Genomic DNA, 16,810 nt, shown 5'->3' with positions numbered 1-16,810 from the left:
TAGCTTGGGAATGCTAGAAGAGTAGAGAGAGTTTATTTTAAGTCTTTAATGTGTTTAGAGGTGGATTGTAAATCCCTCTTATTATGCGATATGTGTTTGTGTTTAATGCCTGTAAAATGGAATTGTAGTTTGCCTTTGCCAGTAAGATGCTTGTTGAAAATGAGATTAGGAAATGATTGTATCGGCCAAAAGTTATATGTTCGCCAATGTTATACAAGATCCGTGCACTAGTGTTGATGCCCGTATACTTATTGCAATTAATAAATAAGTAAAATAAAAAGTTTACGTTTGTTGTGAGTAATGCTGATAATTTAAAAAAAAAGGGAAAAAAAAATGTGAGTTGACAGTTGATTCTAAATTTATTTGAAGCAACCCAATAGAGCTTTTGTTTGTTGTTTGAGCAATATGATTATTGATACTTGATAGTATATTTGATTTAAATTCTTTTTAGTATTTTAATGTTTAATAAGTTGAAATATAGTATTTTGAATAATTAGTATGTGATTTACGTTATAACTATTTTACGAAATTCTTGTTTTGAAATTTTTTTGGGATTATTAATATTTTGCATTTATGAATATATATTAGTTGATATAATCATTTTTATGTTGTATTAAACTTTTATGTTTGATAATCGAGTGTTATGAAAATTTTGAATAGGAAAATTTAAATATTGATTAAGTTTGTTGTAAAAAGGTGCATATATACACATATTACGCTACACAAATTACATATTAGGAATTCCGACATTATCGTTCATTTCGTTGTTAAGCTACACTTCCGAAATTGGCATACTCATTGTTATTATTATTTAGTAGTTAAGTATTTCCTGTGTCAATGTTTATTTGTACATTTATTTGGCTTTGCATGCTTGAATATATTATGTGTTTAGTGAAAAATAATTGAAAGGTAAATTAAAGTACATTGAATTATAGTGAGAAACCAATATTTGAAGAAATGAATAAACAAATAAAAGGAACTATAAACTGGAAATATAAATAAATTAACAATGAACAATTTACTAATGGTGGCATAAAGGTGGCTTTGTTTAAACAAAAGGTGGCTTAATTAAAACTTAAAGGTGGCTTTAAAGAATATAATAGGTGGCTTTAACAAAAGTGGCTTGTTGTCATACAGGGTGAATAACCACACAGTTACTTAGTGAAGTGCAATATATATATAGTGCAGTCCCAATACCGAATTTTCACAGTGAGTCCCCAACGATCTTCGATTCATATACAGTGTGTTCCCTAGTATAGTGATTTTATAGTAACACTTCAGTACATTAGTGAAATATGTTATATACAGTATAGTCCCAATATATCCAGTCTTTATGGCGAGCTCTCAGTGACAGTCGATTTATATACAGGACGATCCAAAATACAATCACCCTCAAGTGACATTCCAGTATGGACTATTAACCCTTCAACGGCCAGGGTTCTCTTCACAAATTGAATCAATTTGCTCGGACACTGTTCAGGCCCCAATTGGTTGTCACCGTCCTATGGCTCATTTTTGCGATTTAAAAAGAAACATTGAGAAAATAGACTTATTCTGAACTTTATTAACCAACCCTCGTATAGATCCAAATGTTCTAGAAACTCTTTTGTCATCGCTTTGGTATGTCTCTTCGTTTGTGTTGGTAAGCCAGAGCTAGATTTCGTAACCAAATATGGACATAAGACGCAGAGACAATGATTTCCTTTGTGAACGCTCTCAGTCCGGAAAAAACGGGAAAGTTACAATAACACCTTCGTCTTGTTACCGTTCATTTTTGATTTGTTAATTCAAAGCATCCTCATCTCTTCAGCCAAAGAGCTTAGACTCAACAGTAAACGTCATAAACGGGAAAATCTCGTCTCAAGCATTCATACGAAGCAGCTAACTAGGAAAAGCTTCAGTGTTTCGACACCCTTCGTGTACACTACCTTCTCGCTGCCTGTGTTAGGTGAGGCAGCCAGTACCTACTCGAGAGCAGCGTCCACGCTGCCTGAAGTTACGTACCGTACGCACCTTGTCTCCAAGCGTGTGAGCTATCCCTCCGTGAGGTGGATGCAAAGACGTAATTAATTAAAAAAAAAAAAAAAAAAAGGTGACTAACAATTTAATTGCAAAGTGTTTTGAATGTGACCAAGTAACAGTTTTATCTGCGAGACGTTTTAATGTGACGAATAAGTCGAGTTTACTGTTCATTACGACTAAAGTGAAACCACGAGGTCCGATTCGTTTGGGATTATGGACTAAAAATCTCACTTGTAGCGCCAGCTTGGGATACTCATCAAGGAAGCAACAGTCGGGACTCAAACCTAGGACTTCAACTCCAGAAACAGCGTGTATATTCGAATACAGGACATCGGAGGAGCAACTTCGACAGGCTAGCCGAAGAAACACGTGAGTTTACTAACATTTCAAGCCACCACATTATTTATTATTAAAGCCACGCCACCATCGCGTTATTAGTACTAAATTGTTAATTGTGAATATATTGAAAACGTAAATGCATGTAATATTTATGCTCATACAGTAATATTATATTTCTTTTATCAAAAAGTGATTTTATCATATGTTTAATACTTAATTTTCTTTATACGTGTAGCTTCACAACAAACTTTACGTTGCTTACATTTTCATTTACCATGCTCCCAGTCATCGTAAGTCGAAACTGTAGGCATGGGCAGTAGTCGTATTCGTCATGGTGCAACTGGGAATCACAACTAAGAAAAGGGGGAATATATGAGAAATAAAAGTTATTCCGAACCACGACGTAAATAACGATTACAGTGTAATTCTCAGATATGCTCTCAATAGAATTTTTAGATATACCCTGATTTCAAGGAGGTTCCGAAGTAGGCAGGAGGTAAGCCTTAACAACAATGGACATCCAATGCTTCGGAGGGCAGTCGGAAGTGTTAAGGGCCGGCAGCTCCATTTTGTGTGTGTGTGTGTTCGGAATAACGTATGATGCAATGTATTTCGTCATGGTATAATTCACGTTTTCTCCACTTATAAGCGTGAAAAAAAAATCCCAGCATGCGTTTTCCCGACACGAGAGACCGTGCTGCTGACGATCCTTAACACTTCCAACATTTCGCCAAATGATTTCGTGTTCACTGATTTCAAGGCTTATCATCTGCCTACTTTGGACCAATCAAAAAAGTCAGAGCGTATCTCAAAATTCGGTTGATGGCATGTCTGGGAATTTCACCCTACAGGGAATACTCTGTACACCGATTGAACATTAATGAAATATGCATTTTTGGATTGCGTACGCGTGACTTCCTTTAAGGACCACCATCCACAGTCTCTCGAATTCGAAATAGAGCCTCTTCAAATTTGGCTTTCTCGCGATTTTGGACATCCCTAGCTCTGAAACTATGCACTTTTCCCCACAGGTCCATATGAACTTTTTTCTTATTTTGATGTAAGGAATCACCTTTTACAGCTTGTCGGTATAGTTCATTAACACCCTGTATATATACATACATACATAAGATTAATACTACTACTACCTTTCCCTTGTATCACTGATAGCAATCATTTTACAATTTATATAAAATACCCAAAAAATGAAGATTATTGGTATATTCTTGATTTCAGGGCACTTCTTTTACTTAAAAGAGAAAGGTTGCTATTATGGAGTATAACACAATGCACTTGCATTGTACATTTTACATCACATATACAGGAGTTCACTAATAGAACGTTTCACTTAAAGGAGTTCACTAATAGAACGTTTCACTTAAGTCCCTTAAAATTTAAAGAAAATTAAAAACGATTTTTCTTTCTGTACCGCAATCAACCAAAGTGAGATTTTTCGACAATCACAAAACAACTTTTATCAATTGTATGAATTACCCCCATACGTGATTTGATGGACTGAAACTTAACAACAAACTAGTCTCGAATCTACGAAATAAATCAATGAATAATGTTATCTCAATAACCCAGTCTGGAATTTATGAAATAAATCATGAGATTCATTTCACGTTATCTGAACAAGAGAGATTTTTGCGTCCTTACGTGACATCGAGGTTATGAAGGACGAGAATTAATATTAACATGGAATTCGAGCCATGACCAGGGTTTCAATTCGGCGCAGTTGGCGAATGCACAGACCATCAAGCAAGATTAATCCTCACAATACACATCATTCTCCACTATTATATCGCTTTCCCAAGACAGCTGAATTTCAGAATCATGCCCAGCACTTTGAACAAAAGAACACTGGACAATAGGGACATAGAACAAGAGGAAAAAGCAAACGGAAAACTAAGTCTTCTGATTGTCCTTCTCTCACTTTTTGTGTACTTCTAATGAGCCGAGATTTGCCTATATCGTACCAAATTGAAAACCATTAAATTATAAACAAATCGTATAACGCATATTTGTGTAACAATTAGGGCATACCTGTAAGCTTTCTAAATCAAAATATTTATTAAAAAATATAATAATTATGCCTTATTCTGTGATTCAGTGTTTAAAGGATGTAATGTTTTAGTTTCGTTAGAATTTGAAAGTGGGAACAAATTCAATACTATTTTACCAAATCAATACACGAAAGTATTTCCTTTCCTATGTACTTGCCATATACAAACCGGCTCATTTCCTTATCCTTTTACGAGGATTGGAAAATCATAGCAACATACCCAATGAGTACATACCACTTATTGTAATTCATACAAAGGTTTACAGGGTCAGTCCTTAAAGTAGTAGGACTGATTTTTTTCTTTTCTTTTTACAGACTGACGGCGGTTACTCCACCTGTTGTTGGTTGAGGTGGGTCTAAGGAAAGCCAGGAAGCAGCGCCAGTCGGCTGCCAGCCATAGCAGGGTAAAGATCGCTCGTCATCGTAACCTCTGCGAGTGACCCTCGTCACGCTGCGTCATGGCCAATCTTTTGGAACAGCGTTACGCCATCAAATTTTGCGTGAAGCTCGGTAAAATTGGGAAAGAGACTCATGAAATGATCAAGACGGCGTAGGTTGAAAACGCCATTAAAAGATCGAGTGTGTTTGAGTGGCACAAGCTGTTTAGGGAGGGGAGAGAAGAAGTTGAAGACGCTGCATGGTCAGGACGACCTTCGAGCTCCAAAACGGAGGAAAATGTTGCAAGAGTGAAGAATTTGCTGGACAGTGACCGAAGATTAACTGTTCGCATTATTGCCGATGAACTTGGCATTGCTAAAAGCCAAGTTCACGAAATTGTGCACGAACAATTGCAAATGAGGAAAATTTGTGCAAAGTTGGTGCCGCGAGTGCTGACAGGCGAGCAAAAGGACGTTCGCAAGCGAATCTGCCATGACCTTCTCGAAGAAGTGAGTGAAAATCTAAACTTGTTAGACAATGTGGTGACTGGGGACGAGACGTGGACGTTTGAGTATGACCCTGCGACCAAACGTCAAAGTGCGGAATGGCACACCCGAAATTCCCCACGCGCAAAAAAAGGCGCGCATGACGAAATCAAAAGTGAAAAGCATGCTCATTTGCTTTTTCGATTCACAGGGAATTTGTTCCACACGGACAGACTGTCAATACAGTTTCTTATCTACAGGTCCTGGAACGGCTAAGGAAACGCATCGTCCGCGTCCGCCCAGCCATCGCCAACTCCTGGCTACTGCATCATGATAATGCGCCGAGCCACACAGTCTTCCGAGTGGTGGCGTATCTGGCCCAACATAACATTGCAACCTTGCCTCAGCCACCCTACAGTCCCGACCTTGCCCCACCAGACTTTTTCCTCTTCCCCCGCCTCAAAATCACCCTGAAAGGGCATCATCACAGCTCGGTGGAAGCATTACAACAGGCCGTGACGAGGCAGCTGAACATCATTCCAGTTTCCGCCTTCTAGGAAGCGTATGAAAACTGGAAATCCCGCTGGCAGCGGTGTGTGGATGTAGGAGGATTATATTTCGAAGAATAATAAGCGTAAGTGTTATTTCTGTGAATATCTTATTTTTAATTGACTCAGTCCTACTACTTTAAGGACTGACCCTGTACATGCCTTCGATGTAATTCCTAACCACGGGAAGACATTGGACACCAATTCCAGTTGTGATTTTATTGAGGTTTATGAGAGTGCCCTATCGCATACAGAATGGCGTATCTAGTTGAAAAGGACTGCCCTCTATATGGTTCCTTCAATAGGGGAAGAGGTCGAAGTCACAAGTGCTTATATCTGGGATATATGTGAAATGGTCAAGGACTTCGTATCCACACCATTAAAGCAAGTCATTCACAAGAGAAGCACTATAGTAACGGGTAATGTTATGTCCCAAATTGGACAGATGTGCTTGGGACTAGCGGTAGTACGCGGCATTCACTGTCTGGTCTACAGGAACTTTATGATGGGCTAAGACATCCTTCACATCATATCACTATCAGCATTATTTTCAGATTCCTGGGCCCTTGGCGCAGTTTTGATCAAGATAGCCGGCCGAACGATAGGTCGCGTCAATCATTCGACTGTCGTTTCAATTCTGGTTCATATGATCTCGCCCAGGTTTTGTTCATTCGGGAAAGAAACGAGTATTCTTTCACGTTGTAACGCAAAAAATGGTCATTTGTATTGTAGATACGTGCTTAAGATTAAAAAAATGTTATGGGAATTCTATTCATTCAGACACCGATTAAATCTCCATTTCCTCGGTCTCAATATTTATTAGTTAGTCTTCAAACTCGTAAATTGATCCTTCGTTACCTTCGCTAGGTCTCCTTTACTCTCTAAAGAAAGGTGTTCTCTCCTGTACTCTAAATGTAATTCGTTTCTCATCCGTTCATCCTTTACAACAACTTGATTAGTGATCTCGTTTTGCTTTCTACATTTACATTCCTCTTTTCCTTCCTTTTGTACTATTGGAATTGATTGTCTACTTTATTTAGAACTCATCATCCACTGTTACCAATTGTAGTTTTATAAATGTAAGTATTGCAAAGGGTGATGCGTTCCAACTTGATCTGCCACACATTAAAGTAAAAACATCGCCACATATTCAAACTAAATACAAGATTTAGATTTCTGGGCTTTCGGATCTAAGGCCATTTAGCCCGTCACGTTTTGAAGGATGACGTCCCTTGGCGAGCACACTATCCGGGGAAAGGGAAGGAAGGAAGCGGCCTAGGACTTGTAAGTTAGGTATCACCCCGGCATTTGCCTGGTGTGAATGAGGAAAACTCAGGAAAACCTTATTCAGGGTGGCTGGCCTGAAAAAGCGTTTTACACTTTTTCTATCAAGTGACCCCACCGAGAATCGAACCCAGGACCGCTCGCACCAAAGGCGAGAGTGTTAGCGACTACGCTACACGGGGCCACTCAAACTAAATACAGTGAAGTAAACAAGGATAATAACTAAGGCCCGGATTTGTATGTAAAAACATTTTTTCAAACACGTGCAAGACCAAAACCAAGTTTGTTATTCCAATTAAGAGTCTGTAAGTGTAAATTACAAATTTTATTTAATATAAAAATACATATTTTCTGAAAAAAGTTATGTAAATAAATAGTTTGGACATTTTTGTAATAAATACATATTTTTAATAATTTTCCGTTATTTTATTCTAAATTCCACAACGAATTATTTTTTCTGTCTCTCGAAACAAATTAACATCGGGAAAATAATAGGCTACATAAATGTGTCCATCGTATTTACATGCAATTTCCCGCCTGCAGAAATAGAGTCGTCATAAATTCTGCTTATCAGTGCTTGGGTAACTCGTGCAAAACAAAGAGCTTCTAAAGGAGCACTTTGAACTTTGAAGCCAAAACTGAGGGGAGTACGAGTGACCGTAGGTGGAGGAGAGGTAATTGTAGAACAGCACTATATTTTATATTACTAAAGAAGGAGAAGGGTTTCGTTGCAGTGCGTTATCATTGCCTTGGTGCCAAATGACTCTTTCCGTCGTAACAATATCGCGTTTCAGTAGACATTTGACTACAGTGCCTTATATACAGAACTAAGTTGTGGGACTCTTGTTAATTGAGTTATTGTCGTACAGTGGTGAAGTTCATATTTTTGATCTGTGAATTAACGATGCCCAAAGTGAAATCCATTGTGCGTGAACGTTTAAAAAACTACGTACTGGAATTGCAATTTTTTTTTGCCAGAGACGGTAAAATCTTATTTTGTCAGCCGTATTCGAAACGTGTAAATGCAAATCAAGGTTTCCAGGTAGTGAAACACTTGTCAGATAGTAAACATTTCATCACGTGTTTCATCGCGACAAGCTCTCATCAGAGAACCTACTGCACACTCATCTTCCGGCGTCACAATAAATACACATACTATTAAGATTCATGTAAAGCGTTTGTTTCTGCTGACATACCCCTGTATAAGGTAAATAATCCCTTGCTCCGAAAGTTTCTTACCAAATATACGAACTTAAGTCCAAATATACGAACCAAATATACGATGAGTCAATGCTTCGGAAAAAGCTATTTATCTAAGTGCTATGAAACATTAACACACAATAGGTCTGTATGTGAAAACGAAAAATTTGGGTGAGCAATGATGAAACTGGTGATTCTGTTAGTGTTAGAAAAGTGAGAAATATTGTAATAGGTGTACTGAAAAATGATGAAATAATTTTCAAACAACATTTCTTGCTAGTCTCTAAAGAATTTTCTGTTATGAATCACGTGACAATTGCCAACCTGTTCAATGAATCTTTGCACATTTTGTGGCTGAATGGGTGAAATATGACAATGTTTTGCTTTTTCTGACTGATGGTGCTCCTTATATGAGGAAAGCTGGTGAAGCTCTTTCTGTATGCTACCCTGATATGATTCATGTGACATGTGTTGTACACACACTACATCGATTGAGTGAAAAAATCCGAACCCTTTATCCTAAAGTGGACAAGTTAGTGTCAAATGGAAAAAAAAAAAAAAAAAAAAAAAAAAAAAAAAAAAAAAAAAAATCGTAAAATCGCGAACAAGAATTGAACTTTTCAAAGAAATAAATCCTGATCTTTCACTTCCTTCAACACCGGTAATCATGCGGTGGGATACCTGGCTTAATGCAGTACTATATTATGAGGAGAATTTTGATGCATTTGTATCTGCAGTAACTAAATTAACTCAGACGATGTTACATCCATTGAAATTGTTCAAAATTTAGTAAGTGACAGTGGCTTGAAATGTGACTTGTCTTTCATATCTGCCAAGGTTTCTTGACTCACTCAATAAAGAAATCAGAAACAACGGGAGATTTATTGAGTACTTCGGTTAAAGAAGTACAGTGCGTTAAAAGAAAGCCGATTGTTCTTTGTTTCGAAAGCTGAAGTCGTAAGAAAAAAAATAAGGATTTGTTTGAGAAAAACATTGGCTATAAAACCCTATGTAAAACATTTGAAGTATTGGAAGGCCAAAAGACCAGTGAAGTTGATGGTGTGAATATTCGTGATATGCAACTTTTCAAATACGCGAGGTTAACATCATGTGACGTGGAACGTTCCTTTTCTCAATATAAGGTATTATTCCGTGACAATAGGCAGGGCTTTACGATGGACAATTTGGAAAAGACGTTAGTTATTCACTCCAATGCTCATGGAATTTTGATATCTGATGAATAGGAGCTATTGGTGAGTAACAGTATTTATTTTTCTTATGTTGGGTGTTTTCCCATACTTCTCCGTGTGATTTTTTGTTGAATATTTTTAATTTTTAGCATATAAAAAATAAATATTTTACAGTTTTTTAGCACATAAAAACCCGAGTTCTAATAATAACTAAGAACTGTTTTAAAACTCAAACGACAAGAATGGTAACATTTTAACTAAAAATATTTCTTCGTTTTCTTCTATATCGTACTGACACAATTTTCATAACATTCTTTACCTTAAACATATATCTACAACATTCCCCCCTTCTTCTTTGCTACCTCTACTTTTACTTTCTTCTTTCTTGGAGCAAGTGTTCATTATACACTTCTTTCTACTCGAGTAAATTGCAATTGGTTTCCCACCTTCTTTGGAACCCGCACTTTGTGGTCGGCTTCCCACCTTTTTTATGAAGCTAGCGCTCTGCAGTCGGCCTATCACTTTCTCTGAAGCTCGCATTCTGCAGCCGGCTTCCCACCTTCTTTTATGAAGCTCGCACCCTGCACTCGGTTTCCCACCTTCTTTGAAGCTCGCACTCTGCACTTTTACCTTCATATTAATTGGCTCAAAATACTACCCTTGTCTACCATCCGACAGCGTGGGTTCTAAATTTCGTCATCAATTGCGATTTTATAAATGTAAGTATTGCAAAGGGTGGTGCTTTCCAACTTAATTTGCACTGCGCATTAAAGTAAAAACATCGCCACATATTTATATTACTTAATTTATAAGATTCAAACTAAATACAATGAAGTAAACAAGGATAACACCTAAGAACAGAATCAGAAGAAACTCAAACAACAAGAATGGTAACATTTCAACTAAAAATATTTCTTCGTTTTTTTCTATATCGTACTACCATAACATTCATATCCTTAAACACATATCTACAATTTGCAAGTGTGTAAGCTGTTGATTTTTGAATCGCAAGGTGATAAGGCATTTCACGCATTTCAGCCACAGGCTTTCTGTATTTTCAACCTCGAAACATACCTTTAGGGTGGTACAATTTCACACTAACACTTCACAACTGCGTCTTTATTTGTATGCACGAACTGCACGAGTGACTGAGTGCTGTGAATAAATCTGCCTTTCCACTATACATGCTGAGAACAGCAACGCCCGGCACATTTGTACGCAACGTGGTCAGTACTTTCTTAGTACTGAACTTCAGAAATTTGTGAAAATGAATGACGTTTATACCTAATACATAAAAGAAGATGCATATACGAAGAGCTCTTATATCAAATGGTTCAAAATAAGATGTAATGATAGCAAAACTCCTCTTCTTCTCTGGCATGGCTTTCCGAAATTTGTCCAAAAGAATGAGCTAATCTTGTATGTATTTAAAAAGCTTCCATCTACAGAGTCTTGACGTACACTGAGCTGTTTAAAAACTCTTCCTAACCCTACGTATTGGTCATATTGAATTCACGTTCTCTGAATCAAGAAGTCTCACATACCAAATTTTGTGCCTTTATGTCTAATGGTTCAAAAGAAACTTAACTGTAACAATTTCCAATATAATAATAAGTTTTTCGCACGTAATACCCTATCCTTAAACTTCCCAGCTAATTCCATGGAGTCAAACTGGTCTGTAACAATTCAAAAGAGATGTATTCGCTGATGTTAAAAGAATTACCAAATTTCTTGAGTAATCTCTCGGAGAGATGATTTCAAAAGGTTTTCCCCGATGAGAAGTTTTGTATTCCAAATATTACGACTCACCTGTTGCATAGCTACTTGAAATACTTCTTTATATTTAGCTATCTGTTCACTGAGAACCACTTTTGGATCCTTGGTTCCTTCACATATTCTGAAATAATAAAATAAATAACAAATGAACAAATTCATACATATTTATTTAAATATACTGCACGCTACATACTGAGTAATGAAAGGAAAATGAAATCTTTAAGTTTGACGTCCAACGATTACGCTTGTTAGGCTAAGAGACGATAATTAAAGCTAGTGAATGATGATGGAATACTTGGTGGAATGAGAAAGTGTGAGGAAACGGGAGTACCCCGAGAAAACCCACGAGTACGATGTTGTCCACTTACTTGGCCGGGGATCGAACCAGGGACCCCACGCACCAGAGGTAAGCAATCTGCCACTGAGCCATCTTTTCCCCTGAGTAATGAAAGGAACACTCCTTACAAATATATACTCAAGTTTCACAACAGCGTAGAAAATCCTACAACAAAACAACAGACATGCTAAAACATTTTTGAAGTTTAGTGTGTGTACCATTATGAATAATAAGTTTATTATATATTAAAGTGAACTAAAGAAACATTTGGTAAATGTTTCTTAACTAATAGACGTAACTTATCTTACACTGCAAATACATTTACTTCAGCGATGTGATATCTAAAGCCGTTCTTCCTCACATCCTCGGTCATTCAATGTACGGAAAACAATGGAATCGCAGAACTCACATACGTATTGGTCCATAACTAATTTACTTAGAACAAACATCATGATAACTAAAAACAAACTCGACTGCCGTGTATCGACAATTACAAAATACTAATAATAATAACCGAAACAACGTTAGGATTATTTGTTAGCTGGCGAACTACTTTTCGTATCACGATGAGTGTTTTTACGAACTAGTAAATATGTGAGTTCTATGATTTCATTGATTTTCCTAGACTGAGCGATGAAAAATGGGAGGAGGAACAGCTTTTGAAATCATATCGATAGAATACCGTATTCTCGCGTGTATAAGCCGCACCCTTAAAATTTACCTTTACATCCGTTTAAAAAAAATCTCAAGGATAAGCCGCGGGTAGAATGTCTATCAAGCTACAGCTAAAATAAAATCATGTGTACGTACTTATCACATACTAAGACTTTTTTATTCTAAAATAAAATCACACTGTCACTACCACTAGAAAGGTTGCTCAAAATGTACAGTTGTAATGTTATTCACTGTCACTACCAGTAGAGAGGTTGCTTGCACTATCAATACTTGCATTAGAGGCATCACTGGCATCACGATCACTATCGCTGATATCCCATAGCATATCATCCTGGGAGCCGTCCAGAGCATTGGATATTCCACACTTCAAAAATCCTTTGACGATCGTTTCAGGTTTAACACTTTCCCAGACTGCCAGAATCCATTCACACACAAGCCGCACAGTCGGACGTTTGATCTTACCTTTGGGTGTACGGTCATGGTTTCCTGCAATCATCCAATCACTGTAAAGTCTCCTGAATGAACTTTTAAATGACGTGAATTCATCCACGTGAAAATGACGTGCAGCAGCTCGGTTCCCGTTTTTCTCAGAGAATCGGATAACTTGCAATTTAAAATGTGCATCGTAGCTAAGTCGTTTGGACATTTTCCTTAGAAGAAATCCACAAGGCACGCTCTTCGTAACATATAGGTGCAGCGCACGAGACAGACTGCCTTCTCGTAGAAAAAAACTCTTGAGTGCGCGATTGTTATCGCAGAGGAATCTTTTGTTCGTTTACCGGTAATTGTTGATTCAAATCAACAATAGCGGTATTTGAGTTAAGGTGTTTGTTCCTGTGTTGAATTATTGTTTCGTCTGATTGTGGCCTTGTGGATTTGTTTTCTATACGTGTTTCTTGTGATGTACGGTAAAACCGTACAACAAACGCAAAAAATTAATACCGTGATTATCTTTACGCCATTTTAAATCATTCGCGTGTATAAGCCGCACCCTACATTTTCGTTTGCTTTTTCGTGGAAAAAAGTGCGGCTTATACACACGAGAATACGGTAAATAAATTGGTACTGTAAGATTAGATATATTAATTGGTATACATTACTTACATTAATTATGTATTTAATAATATTAATTTACTTACTAATTTATCTTTCTAGTTCTGTGCAGTATGTTAAAGTAAGACATTATGTATTATTTCGTTGTTCGAGTTGTAACGATTGCTATTTTGCTATGTAGTCAGCTTTCACATACCAATATTTTCGGTTTGCCAACTTTTTACAAGTAGTTTTACACAAAGTGAAAGAGCCACATATTGTTATATACATGTATATAGTAAATATAAAAAATGAAAGGACTTCTGATCTTACCTTTTCAAATCTGCTTCCAGCTCTGCTCTAAGGTGGGGTTTAGACATAGCAAATCCCATGCTATCATAACCCTCTACCAAGCCAATTCCTAACTCACCAGGCACGAAGTGAATTTGGTTCTCTAATCCCACATACAATCTACTCTTGATTGTTTCAATGTGGTCTGCGTGGGTGGCATCAGTGCCTAAGAATAAAATAATTAATTATGAACTTGCCAAATATTTTAAAACAATATTTCTTTGATTTCTAGCAAGTATTGATAGCTGTATGCAATCAATATTATTACTTTTTAAACTAACAGTGTACTGCTTTCCGCAAAAATCACTTCAGTAGTTCTATCTTAATGCTAATGCCACAGAATATTAATTAGGGTTATTTCTACTTAAAAAATTGCAATCTAATTGTTTTCAGATTTTTCCGATGAACATAATCATATATGAATGAAGAAAGAATTTTTGAAGAGACGTGGTACTACACTAGATGCTGATGTTTGAAACTTTACCTGAATACACAACAACCACTTTTATCTTTTCTTCCATGTAACCCAGAAACAACAATATTAAATTACGAATTTTGAAATAATCTCTGGATATATAGTCAACCCATCCAAATATATAAGAAAACGTGTCTATAACAACTAATCAAGTGTTATAGTTGTGATAATTGTGCTAGCTGCAATTGTGACTATTAATTATAAAAAGTTCGGTTCGGATACTTAAATATAAGATGAATTTGTCCTTCTTTTACTTGTATCATAGTATACTATGAAAGGAATCTACACAAAAAAAAAAAAAAAGATAAAATTCATTGCTAAAAACTAGATAATGGGAAGGAGCGGCGGGGGATCAAAACAAAATATACAATAATTTTGTCAAAAAAAAAAAAAAAATCATGTGTTCTTAGGTATATATAACTAACCTAGAAGTTTACAAATGGGAGATCTGTGTCAGAAAATTTTATCTCACAAAATTTCTCGTTGCTCATTGTGGTCTCCCTCTCGTCAAGATATTCAGGAGGGCACTTTTCAGTTGAAGCGGAAATTATCTATATACAACATGATAATCAAATTTGATAAAATAGCTTCGAAAAATCTCGATTTACTTATTTATTCACTTAATTTCTTTACATCCATTATCTGTAAATTTTAGACTGGAACCCATCGCAGATTGAACCCTGAACCAAAATAGTTACAGATAACTAGATACAATTTTAATATATTATCTAGAAGCTAAATTATAAATATCTAGATAATTATGCACAATTAGATTTAGATAATATAATTAAATATAAGTTTATAAATTTAATTACTTATAACCATTCTACAAAATATATATTTCTCTATTAACCTCCTGCTACTAATAGGTAAAGCTTACCTATTCCATGTTTCTCCATAAGTGCAATCAAATCTGCTTCCGTGAGAAGTGGTGGAGGTGATGTTTCACCATCAGTGAGATCTATAGATGTTGGATCAAACGTTTGTCCTTCTTGATACACCAAAATCTCTTTTGCATTCCATTTATCATAAGGATAAACGTCCAAATAATTTCGAGCAATAATCATCAAACCACTGGCCACGAACTGTAATATAAAGTTGTCACACAATCAATAAAACAAAACAAGATTATTTGGAGAGTGAAGTCTGAATGACGTCCTTGGAAGAACTCTTTCTGATGAAATGAATGTAATGATGTGGCTCACTATTGTCGACACTATTCTGGAATTTTTCTGAAATAACAAATGAGATCTACTTCAGAATAGACATCCGAAACAGGACTTGCACCCAATTGATCCTTAATTGCAGTGGTCATAGAGATGGGAAAGTTCACTAGGCTACATACGGTGAGTCGGAATTCAAATCACGTCACTTGTACATTAATAAATACAACACTTACTAACTTATATACGACTGAAGTATGACTTCGTTGTTCTGTAAAATAAACCAAGCACATTAAAAATTAAAATTGTAAAATGTTCTCAAAAAATGTACCATTAATCTTAGTACAGTATACGTTATTAAGTATAAAAGAAACTGGTATTCTTAAGGAAACACTTTTGGCCACAAAATTTTCAACTTACTATTCAATGTTCCTCAAGAAATATTAGTTTCTGTCAATATGTTCAGTTTATATACTTCTAACAGCTTTTCTTAGTTCTAACAAATATACTGCTCCAAAAAAAGCAACTCAAAGAAAGTAGCAGAAAATAAAACGCAAGATCACTGCACCAAGTATGATCAGCAGAAAGACGATACAGATGCACAATGCAACACAAATGAAGGACAATAATACATTTAGAATGTACAGGGTGGCCAGAAAGCTCAGAATCACGATACTTCAACATGTAAAACTCGACTGTGCGAGGGCATAGGTAATTAATATGGCGTGTGATTACCACGAACAGATACACAAGCACGATATCAGGTCCCCATGCTGCAAATCAGAGTATTTATCAAGTCTTGCGGCAGATGGTGCCACTCCTCGAGGAGAGCTGTTTGCAGTTCAGGAAGAGTTTGTGGTGATGGATTGCGCTGCACTATTTGCCGCCCAAGAGCATCCCACACATGCTCGATTGTATTCAAGTCCGGCGGGTATACAAGCCATGAAATGCGCGTAATGCCTTCGCTCTTCAGATACTCCAGACACCAGATGTGCTTCGTGTGGGCGGGTATTGTCATTAATAAACAGGAAGTCCGGACCAAATGCTCCGTGGAAATGTATGGAGAATTTCATCCCGATAACGTTGTGCGTCAAAGTGCCATGTTCCACAATATGGAAATCCGTTTTCTCATCCATCATGATCTCACCCCACACCATGATGGAACCACCGCCCAAGGACGACCATTTAGCAATGAAGTTTGGGTGATAGGATGTTTCTGGCTCTCTCCATACGAATGTCCGACCAGAATCAGACGACGGACTGTATCGAGACTCATCGGAGAACATAACGTGCGCCCACTGGTGTTCCCATGTTGGCGACATGTTCCTGATACCATGTGTAACGCGCACGTTTGTGCTCCCGTTTCAATGGCACACATAACACGGGTCTCCTGGCATACAGTCCTGCTGTATTGAGGCGACGACGAACAGTTTCAAGACTAACACGTCGACCCCACGTCTGGAACAAATCATTTGCCAGTTGAGAGCATG

At 36.9% G+C, this 16,810-nt stretch overlaps 1 protein-coding gene across 1 annotated transcript in view; it reads right to left on the bottom strand.

The window, feature by feature from the left end:
* Top3alpha (topoisomerase 3-alpha) overlaps positions 1–16,810 on the bottom strand; it is a 137,838-nt gene that overhangs the window by 73,464 nt on the left and 47,564 nt on the right. Inside the window, exons 10-12 of the mRNA XM_081731377.1 lie at positions 15,038–15,242; positions 13,665–13,848; positions 11,321–11,408 (exon numbers count right to left, since the gene is read on the bottom strand). Of these exons, the coding sequence (XP_081587503.1) occupies positions 11,321–11,408; positions 13,665–13,848; positions 15,038–15,242 (477 nt within the window). The remainder of the gene's footprint in view (positions 1–11,320; positions 11,409–13,664; positions 13,849–15,037; positions 15,243–16,810) is intronic.

The sequence above is a fragment of the Thermobia domestica genome, chromosome 11 (assembly GCF_964235325.1).
Source record: "Thermobia domestica chromosome 11, izTheDome1.hap1.1, whole genome shotgun sequence".
NCBI classification, from domain to species: domain Eukaryota; kingdom Metazoa; phylum Arthropoda; class Insecta; order Zygentoma; family Lepismatidae; genus Thermobia; species Thermobia domestica.
This window is presented reverse-complemented; position numbering and strand designations above follow the sequence as displayed.